Genomic DNA, 11,105 nt, shown 5'->3' with positions numbered 1-11,105 from the left:
AACTCACTCAGCAGCTCTGTGGGAGAAGGACCTGGTGATCGGTTTCCATAAAGATTACACCCAAGAAAATCCTATGGGGCAGTTCTCCTGTGTCACGTGGGGTCATTATGAGTTGTAATCAACTCAACAGCACACATCAAGGTGTTAATCAGTGTTAAACATCAGACAAATTAGGCATGCTTAAGAGGTTGAACATCAAGAAAGTAATCTTTATCAGGAAGAGGAAGTAAGGTGGCAGAATTTAGATTGGAACAGCATTTGACAATTACATGAAGTGCAGGTAATAAAATAATTTTTTAAGTTATTAGTATATGTGGGTGGTACAGTTGGGTATTGTGAGTTTTTTGTTACTGAGTTATGTTAGCTAAGTATCATAAAGATGACATCTTATCATGAGATAGTGAGAAAATTAAAATAATATAGGGAAAAGTGGCTGTTGATTTGGAAGAAAATAAATACTGTAGGGAGGAACAATTTTCAATCTAATTCAAACAATGTTTACTTAATACATTTACTGCTGCATTCCATCAGGAAATTTGTTTTGATATTATGAAAATTCAGCAAGTAAAAAACACGTTTCTTTGAACAAAATTTTTATTTCTAATACATAGGCTTTTAACATGTAAACATACTTCAGAGAAACTACTGACCCATAAGTTGCTGCATGCATCGTTTCTGAAACACATAACATTTATAAAAGTATACTTCTACATTAGTTGCAATGTTTTTCAGCTCTATGTAACAGAAAACTTTAGCCTAATTTGCTTTTAAAAATTTCAGAAAATTTATGATCTAACATCACAAAAATCCCCTAAATACTATATAGCTCAAGGGTTGGGAAATGCTACACTTCGGTGTCATCATCATTCATCTAAGTACTTAGCCCTTTTCTGTTCTTCTATCCACAGGGGTAATAAGATGCAAAGAGACACCATGTCCAGACATAGCAGTAACATACGTCTTCCCCAAAGTACTTCACAATATGTCTTAAATACTTTGTTGGCGAGATTCAGGTCATATGCCCACCATAAATGAATCACTGATAATAGGCTTCCCGTGATTAGCTTAGATAAGGGGTTGGCAAATTTATTTTGTAAAGGTAGATGGTAAATATCTTAGATTTGGTAGGCCATATGATGGTCTGTCACAATTGCTCAATTATGCCATTGTAGAGTGAAGGCAGCCCTAGACAATTCATAAATAAATGTTATTTTGTGTTATTGTTCTAATAAAACCTTATTTATGGACACTAAATTTCATATAATTTTCACATCACAAAATATTAGTATTTTCAATGTAAAACCATTCTTAGCTTGCAGACTACAAATACAGGCAATGAGCCACATTTGGCCCATGGCTGTAGTTTGCCAACCCCTGACTTTAATTAGGATTTGCTACCAAATCACTTATGGGAAAAACAGACAACCACATCAAATCAAGGCACTTCCGGCAATAAAGTGGGGTGTTACTCTGGGGGAAAAAAAGTGCAGTATAACACAAGAAAGAGGAACTATTATGGTAATATTTAACATATAGCTCTTCCTGTATCCCAGACACTATTCTAAGTGCTTTAACAATATTAACTCATTTAGGCCTCAAAACATCCTGAGATGTTATTACTATCATTACTCTTTTATAGAAAAGGAAACTGAGGCACAGAGAGGTTAAGTGCTATGCCCCCATTCAGGAATTTGAGTTTAGGCAGGAGTCTAAAGTCCACACTCTTACTCACTACGCCATGTTGCTTATACTAGTTAGAAAAAGGTAGTGAAGAACATTTAGGACTCTCATATACTAAATACAAAGGCAGACAGCTTTGCACCCTACTAAATCATCAGCATTACAATAATATTTCTTTATACAGCACTATTTAGTTTTATGCTGTACAGTGCAATAAATATTGCTGTTTTCAGCAGCATATAAACGTATCAACTCAGGTTTTTTCTATAAATAAATCAGCCCCTCATGCAAAATGTGGTTCATGATGAGGCAGTTGGAAATTTTATAAAAACGTTTGTATAGCTCCTTTTTGAAGGATTAATTCAGTAACAATGTCCAAATCCATTAATTTGCCAGGAAATAAGAGAAAAAGATGCATTATAATTTTAAAAGAATATTTCACTTAAAGTGCGTTTTTTATATTAACAACAGGAGTCACTGCTGAGATTTAATACGAAGCATCTTCATACACATAATAATAGTTATTGAACTAAGGTTACATATTTCCTATGCACAATCATGGACGAGTTCACATGCATAACAAACACACAACATAACACACTCACACACACACTAAAGGACTCTTCACCTGTGCTACATGCTGTTGCCTGATTGTTCAATTTACTTGTGCTCTAAAAATGGGTCATATATCCAGACACTTGCAAGTTTCTTTGAAATAAACTTGGAATCAGATCTGCAACATAACTTCTAGTATAACTGTTTTACTCAGTACATTGTATCTCTGAGTTTTTGTTAAAAAGCTTTCAGATATTTAAAATACCTATAAAGGTTTCATCCCAGTATCAGTAATCTGACATTCGATGAAACATGACTTCTTGATAAAGGCTTCTATATTTGTCACAATCTCTGCATTCATCTCCCTTGAGTTCTCTAATATATGAATCTGCCTTGTGCATAAAGGTTTCTGAATACTTAGGATACTGATAGGAATGTCTCATCTATGTGAGTTCTCAGATGTTTAGTAACGGCTGACCTGACAGAAAACTTTATGACATTAATTTTATTAATAGGATTTCTCTCCTGTGTGGTATCTATGTTGTATAATAAGGCTTGACTTTTGAAAGAAGCCTTTTCCTCATGTTTAACATTGGTAGAGTTTCTGCCATCCATGTTTTTGGATATTTAGTAAATTCTTTTATAAATTCACAGAATTTTTCTCTGTGTTTGTTGAAAAATTGTGGCTGAAAATATTCCCACATTGATAATATTCATAAGGTTTATCTCTTGTGTGGAATTATCTGGTTATTCCAAAGAATGATTTCAGGCAGGATCAATTTCCTAATTCATACTATTTTTTTCCTGTGTGTGTCTTTTGATGTACTGTGAGTTCTGACCTCTGGATAAAGGTTTTCCCACACTCCTCACATTCATAGGGTTTCTCTCCTGTGTGCTTTCTCTGATGTACAATAAAATGTGACTTCTGAGAGAAGCATTTCCTACATTCCTTACATTCATAGGGTTTTTCTCCTGTGTGAGTCCTCTGATGTAATCTGAGGACTGAATTCACAGAGAAAGACTTACCACATTCATGACATTCATAAGGCTTCTCCCCTGTGTGTTTTCTCTGATGTTTAGTGAGGTCTGATTTATAATAGAAATTTTTTCCACATTTATTACATTCAAAGGGTCTCTCTCCTGTGTGAGTTCGCTGATGTACTGTGAGGGCTGACTTCTGGTAGAAGGATTTTTTACATTCACTACATTCATAGGGTTTCTCTCCTGTGTGAGTTCTCTGATGGGTTTTGAGGTGTGTATTCCTAGAGAAGGATTTCCCACATTCCTTACATTTATAGGGTTTCTCCCCTGTGTGTGTTCTCTGATGTACTGTGAGGTGTGACTTCTGTGAAAAGGCTTTCCTGCATTCCTTACATTCATAGGGTTTCTCCCCTGTGTGTGTTTTCTCGTGTACCATGAGGTATGCCTTCACATAGAAGAACTTCCCACATTCCTTACATTCAAAGGGTTTCTCCCCTGTGTGTGTTTTCTGATGTTCTGTGAGGTGTGGCTTCTGGTAGAAGGTTTTCCCACACTGATTACATTCATAGGGTTTCTCCCCTACATGAGTTCTCATATGCCTACTGAGAGATGACAGGTGATAGAAGGTTTTCTCACATTCTTTACATTCATAGGTTTTCTCTCTGGTGTGGGTCTTCTGAGGTACTGCGATGTCACCATTCCTAGAGAAAGATTTCCCATGTTCACCACGCTCATGTGGTTTGTCCTCTGAATGAGAACGCTGATGTAGGATGAGGGTAGATTTCTGGCAGGACTTTCCACATTCATTACAATCACAGGTTTTCTCTCTGGTATGAGTTTTCTGATGTTCTGTGAGTTCTCCATTCCTATAGAAAAATTTCCCAAGTTCATTATATTTATAAAGCTTTTTTTGGGTGCCTGTTGTGTGTATTCTCCAAATAACTCTAAGGGCCACTTTCTAGAGATTTTTCCCATATTCACTAGATTCGTAGGGTTTCCCCACTGCGTAAGCTCTCCAGCATACACTGTGGCTTGACGTTTGATAGAATGAACCCTAACTTGCATATTTTCACTGGTATCTCGACTACCCGAACGTTGCTTTGCCTACCAAAGTCTCCCTTGTTGCAGATTTCAGAAGAGTTGAAAGTTTGCTTCAAAGTTTGAATCTCCTAATCCTGAATAAGGTGTCTATTATGAAAAAGGGCTTTTCCACTTGGATTACATTCTTTGAGATTCACTCCAGTGTGAGTTTTCACACATTTATTATTAACTAGTGCTCTCCCAATATCAGTACCTTCATCAGGGCTCTTTCATGCAAAGCTTCTAATCATAAAAATTAATTCTTGAACTTGCCTTGAATTTTCATCTTGGCTTTCTTGGTACCTTGTTCCTAGGTCATCAGTATTCCATAGGCCTTCTATAAAGGAATCCAAAATTTAATATTGTATAAATCTTAACACATTCTTATGGTCTTAGGTTGATTCTTCGGCTTCAGACCACTTTCCCAAAATGAAGAAACTCTCAAGTGAAAATTTTCTCTATCCCACTGGTTTAGAAAAAGTCTAACAAACAATGTTGTAGCAGACAGAGAAAGGACCATTAGCCCAAGTATCTCTGAAACTTTACAAATACGACTTTCAAAACTTGGAGAAGAAAGTTATGACAAAAACAAGGAATGGGAGCAGAGAATAAAAGATATTCAAAGTGCTGCTGAACAAGAATGAGAGAATGCTGTGAGCTCATTAAGGACAATGAACTGCAAGTAGGGTGATAAGAAAAATTAGTAGACAAATGTGTTTAGGAGAAGTATCAAGGAAAATATTAAACTGGATAAAGAAGCTAAGGTATAGGTCCTTATCCCCGCAAACCTAGGTTTCTATGTTAGGATTTTTAATAATTAGCAGACCGTAAATTTCCACAACAATCTAGATGTCAGCACAAAGGTGACTTTTTCAGAATATTAATTTTCTTATGTTTAGAGAAGTTGTCCTATAGCTTAGGTTTTTACTCTCCATCTAGTTGGCTTAATTTTCACTGGGACAGGATGAACTAGGAACACATTTTTTTTTTTGTAAAAGCAGAGGACTGAATTCACGGTTGTACTAGCAGATATTTTCAATCATGAATTTATCCTGACCATTAAATACTGTATCTCTAAAGCATTGCTAACCCTAACTCAGCACCAGTTTCTAATTCTTCTTTCATATTTTGGCTCTCACATCTCTGCTTCCAAGTTACCATGTGATCTTTAAAGATCAGATTACTCAGCATAGTTCTAGAACCTTTACTGACCCTTATATTTATTCATTTTTAAGTGCTTGAAAGAAAGTGAAAGATTATGAGCAGAGGCCTGGGGTTAAAAGTTCAAGGCATCTGTGGGGAACACATTTAAAAAAGTTATTCAATAAGGACTTGTGCAAAGTTAACTTGATTACACACAAGATCCGAATCATGGAAGACATTTACGAGAGTAAACAAAATGGAGATTGGCATGTGTTTTGGGGCCACAAGGATAAATAAACTGCAGCAGACAAGAGAGGGCCAGACTGGTTCTTGACAGAAAATTGTTTTAAATTTATACTGAAATTTCTTACAATACAGGTTTACCATGACAGGTTAGTGGCAATATAAGTTTGCTCTAATGATGACCACTATGAGAATTTAAGAATTAGTGGGAATCAATGAAACTATCCTGTAAGATGGTAAAATATGAGACTGGACTACAAGCATGACAAAGACTCTGGAGATGTCAGTTTTAGGAGTTCTCAGCATAAAAACTAATGCTTTCAGTCATGAGAATGGGTGTGTTCTTGCAGGAGTTACTCTAAAGAGTATAGAGCAGAAACTAGAGTGTCTCTTGTGGATAAAAATATTCTTTTTTTTAATAGTCACTCAACAAGTTTTTACTATCATTTCATAGAAGAAAGATTTTTAATACAAAAATGTTATAAAATTCTCAAAATTTCTCAAAACTGAAATTTAAATTGCTCCCTGGGGATTCTGATTCCACAAGCCTGGGATGAGGCCAGGCTGGGGAACCATGGCTTATTCCACCCTCTCTCCAGAGCAAGAAGCTCTCCCCTAAACTCCAAGAGACAAGGGCACAGGCTCTGCTGGATGCCTGTCCCATCTGGGGCCATTCCTCCAAGAAAAAGGTTTGTAAAACTCTGTGTCTGCAAAAAGCTAGAGGTTGGGGGGAAATTACTCTTTCAACAAATATTTAGTAAGCAACTAATATGTACCAAGCATTGTTCCTGGTCCTGGAACACATCAGTGTACAAGTCTGAAAATATATGAAAATCATTTAAGGAAGCAGGCTGAGACTATCTTAGTGTTATAACACTCCAAATGTAGTGCAGCTTTTAGAAAGGGTAACCAGAACTTCATGTGAAGGGCAAACATCATCTGAAAGGAAGTATCAACTCTGAAATAATGTAATTGATGAGAGGCATAATGACTTATAATCTCATTTCAGAATTTAAAGAGAAAACACAAAGTTAAAAATGGTGCTGAAAATAAGCCTGAGGAATTTCATTGTTAATGTAAGAGGGAAATGGTATTTGGGAAAAAAAAAAATTTTAAGCCAGATTTATAATCACTTTAAGATTACTGCTGTATACTCCAATGGCAGGATGTGAGTAACTGGGAATTCTAAAGAAGAAGTTAAAATAAAAATCTAAGACAAGGTTAGGCAGGGATTGGATTTTGTATATAGGAAAGAGAAGTAAATATATTTTTAAAATGTCAAGTAAAGGAAGGAATTTAGGAAGAGAAAATGAAAATTGGAGACATGATTTAGGTTTCTTTAATATACAGATCAAGTGTCCTCAGTTATTTCCAGAAGCATAGGGCATTTTAAAAGAGACTCCTGAAAAAAATTTTCAAAAGGCCCCAACCACCTCACTGATAACATGGAATACAATTTCTTCTAACTCACCAGGGTAGCCTTGACGTGGAAATTCTAATATCCATGGCTCTTTTCCTTGCTTCAACTTCAAGACCTTATTTAGCTTATTCACATGATAACCTATTAATAGAAAAGATAAAATGGTACAAATTGCTTGGAATTTAGAGACTCTGAAGGATAAGTAACTGCAGCTTCAGAGGCAAAACAATGAAGGTCCCACATAAATCCACTGCCATCAAGTCGATTCCGACTCATAGCAACCCTATAGGACAGAGTAGAACTGCCCTATAGAGTTTCCAAAGAGCGCCTGGTGGATTCAAACTGCCAGCCTTTTGGTTAGCAGCCATAGCACTTAGCCACTACGCCACCAAGCCCACATAGGCTTGGCAAATTTAGATTCTTTCAATGGGGTGGCAGGGACACAAGTATTTTTTTCTGAGTAAGAATTCATAATCTTCTTTCTGAATATGAATCCAGAATGGATTCATCAACTTTGACCCATGAAATAAAAGCTACTATTATTCAATCCTATCAGGGCCTCACATGTTCCAGCAACTGGGAAAGAATATATAAATTACTGGGAGTTACATACAGGGAAGTTTTTCTCACCCACTGAGACTAGGTGACTATAGTTTTCCAGCATCACATCCCTGTACAGGGTCTTCTGAGCAGGATTCAGTAATCGCCACTCTTCTCGGGTGAATTCCACAAGAACATCCCTTAATGTCACTGGTCCCTGTAACAGCACATTTCAATTCAATCAGAGGTGATAAGAATAACCAACTCACAAAAAAAGTCAGACTTACTGGCCTGACAGAGACTGAAGAAACCCCTAGAGTATGGCCCCTGGACACCTTTTTAGCTCAGTAATGAAGTCACTCCACAGGTTCACCCTTCATCCAAACATTAGACAGGCCAATAAAACAAAACGAGACACAAGGGGCACACCAGCCGGAGGCAAGAACTAGAAGGCCGGAGGGTACAGGAAAGGTGGTAATGGGGGACCCAAGGTCGAGAAGGGAGAGTGTTGACATGTCATGGGGGTGTTAACCAATGTCATGAAACAATACGTGTACTGTTTAATGAGAAAATTGTTTGTTTTGTAAACCTTCACTTAAAGTACAATAGTAAAATAAATAAATAAAAAGTAGTGATCAGTATAGAATGCCACTGAAAAGACACATGTGAACTAGTTCTTAATATGCCAACTGTAGAATTTACTCTGAGAAGTTAAGACAGGATGCTATTCTGTAGCCTGCTTTATAGATGGAAAAAATAATATTTGTCCAATATTTATTATTGAGCTCCAACTCTATGCCTAGAACTGTGCTGGAGATACAAACATGAATAAATGCAAATATCCCTGTTATCAAGGAGCTTCCATTCTGATAGGGAGGCAAATATATAAATGTTTAAATGCAATCTGGCATAGCAGATGCTATGACAGAAATACATATGAGGTGTACCATGGTCACAAATGGGAATAAGTTATTTGCATTTTATATTATTATCCAGGTAGATTTTATTAGGTGGTCAATCTGACTAACGTAAACTTTGGGAATAAAGGAAAACAGAATTGCCAAAGGCATGGATGCATGCAAAATGGCAAGTTTAGGAAACTGTAAATAACACAGTATGATATGAGACTAGGATGTAAGACTTATATTAGTTAGAAGCTTCTAGAGTCAAGTTAGGTGAAAGAACAGGCAGAAATTCTGAATCAGACTTTTGGTCCAGCAAAATATATTTTGCATACACACCTAATTGTTGTTATTATTGTTACTGCCATCGAGTCAGCTCCAACTCATAATGACCATATATGTATAATAGAAAAAAATATTGCATGGTCCTGCACCATCTTCATCATTGTTGATATGTTTGAGTACATTGTTGTGCTATTGTGCCCCTTCCAAAATAGAGGGATCACCTTCTAACACTGTATCAGACGATGTTCTGCTGTAATCTGTAGGATTTTCATTGACTAATTTGCAGAAGTATATTGCCAGGACTTTCTTCCTAGTCTGTCCGAAAGCTCCACTGAAACCTGTCCACCCTGGGTGACCTTACTGGTATTAGAAATACCAGTGGCATAGCTTCTAGCATCATAGCAACATGCAAGTCAGCACAATATGATGAACTTTCAGATGAGTGGTATACACAATAGATCTCTGCTTATTAATGTATTATATACATTTACTTATATGAATCAGTTTATTAAGCATTAACAAGGCTTTCTCTTTGATGTTTATATAAAATACAAATATAAATAGGTATTCTGCTATTTCCTTTCATACCATGTGGACTACCATATACATCTTTATATGCTCACTCCTTCACTTTGTAGAAGCAACTACAGATAGTAGGGAGCCAAAGTAGAGACAGATATAAGCAGTGTAGTTCTTAGTTAAAAATTCTCTCTTGTTTTGGCATAATAAGTTATACTTTCTTGAAGAAGTAGCACCATTTGGGGTGTGTCTTTAAAACTTGTGATACTGTATTATTTTTGTAGGATAACTTATTTCAGTTGCTTTCATTCTTTTTTAAGCTATTTTTAAAACAAATGCCATCTCAATAATTTCTACATTCACAATTCACAGACATTGATTACAGTCTTCAAGTTGTAATCAACCATTCTCACTATTCTTTTCCAAATCATTCCATGATTATTAATATAAACTCATGGCCTCCTAAGCAAATCTTCCCTTACCCTCTTTCCCGCTCCTGGTAACCACTAATAATCTTTGATTTCTATATATGTTTGCTTATTTCAGCTGCTTGTTTTCTTATTTGCCTTCACTACCAAGCATGCGAAGAATTCCTTCCTTCCTCTAATGTGGTGCCTGCTCAAAGCTGCCACTTCTGTTCCTGTATGTATTACAAATCCTTTTCTTTCTATTCCCAGTACCAGTCCTTGAACCCCACAGGTCTCAGACCTCTTCTTTCCCCAAGCAGGGTGAGACCTTACATTTCTGGCAGTATACCTACTTGATCTGATGTTGCTTTATGGCTATAACACCACCATCTCTTCTCTTTCATGCAATTCCCTCCTGGCTTCCTGTTCTGGAGCGAGTTCTGAGCTACCTTTTGAGCTTTGAGAATTGATTTTCCAACTGACATGTAAGTTTTCTGTCTTCCAGTTATACATTGGAAGCAGGTTATGGTATGGAGACATTTAAATTTTACCAACTAACATTCTATGGCAACCAGGAACTATTTTTGATAATTCATAAATGAAAATGGGAAAATAATGAAAAAGATCAATTGGGCAGAAGGAAGCAAGGAGTTGAATTTTGTTCAGGCTGTGCTTGAGGTGACTGTGCAACGTATAGTTGGGACTGTCCACTTTGGCAGATACACATATAAATAAATTTCCACAAATAAAATTTTTATATATATATGAAAAAGAGTTCTAGAACAGCCCAGGAAAATAATCTGTGGGAGCAGCAACATTTGAGATGCTAGCACGAGAAAAGGCCCACGCCACGGAGCCTGAGAGCACTTCTCTAAATGTAAGCGTAATCCAGGAGGGGAGGTTTAGGAACAATTCACTAAGAGGGAACATCTCTAGTTCAGAACTCAAATGCCAAAAAGTTGTAGAGTAACTCCGTAACAGCAAAAGAGTAAAAACTATAATCAATACACAAGAAACTTCAAGAAAATTTTAAAAGCTCTAGAATTCAGAAAATTGGATAAGAGAAACCAGCTTTTGGACATATATCCTAACAGAGATCCCAGGAAGATGTATATGCTGAGAGTTGAAGGGCTGGGATTTGACAAGGGCAGTAGGTGACTGATTATCAGGAAAATTAATCAAAGGTCTGTCAGTAAAAAAAGAGCTTATATATTACTCTCCACTTTCTTACATAGAGCATCCAGCAGAAAGCAAAGTTTATGAGAAGAGCTCACCACGTAAAGAAAAGGAAGTGACTCAGGGGCTGTGAATAAGGGCACAATGCAGCCACACACACACACAATGCCAAGA

The 11,105-nt window shown here is 36.6% G+C and overlaps 1 protein-coding gene across 4 annotated transcripts in view; it reads right to left on the bottom strand.

Annotated features, from left to right (window-relative positions):
• Positions 1–583: 583 nt before the first annotated feature.
• Positions 584–11,105, bottom strand: part of ZNF25 (zinc finger protein 25) — a 65,937-nt gene continuing 55,415 nt past the window's right edge. For all 4 annotated transcript variants that reach the window (XM_049894709.1, XM_049894712.1, XM_049894710.1 and 1 more), the window contains exons 3-6: positions 7,733–7,859; positions 7,154–7,243; positions 4,570–4,633; positions 584–4,082 (exon numbers count right to left, since the gene is read on the bottom strand). In XM_049894709.1, coding sequence (XP_049750666.1) covers positions 3,029–4,082; positions 4,570–4,633; positions 7,154–7,243; positions 7,733–7,859 — 1,335 coding nt within the window. In that variant the 3' untranslated portion in view covers positions 584–3,028. The remainder of the gene's footprint in view (positions 4,083–4,569; positions 4,634–7,153; positions 7,244–7,732; positions 7,860–11,105) is intronic.

Source organism: Elephas maximus, chromosome 8 (genome assembly GCF_024166365.1).
Source record: "Elephas maximus indicus isolate mEleMax1 chromosome 8, mEleMax1 primary haplotype, whole genome shotgun sequence".
NCBI classification, from domain to species: Eukaryota; Metazoa; Chordata; class Mammalia; order Proboscidea; family Elephantidae; genus Elephas; species Elephas maximus.
This window is presented reverse-complemented; position numbering and strand designations above follow the sequence as displayed.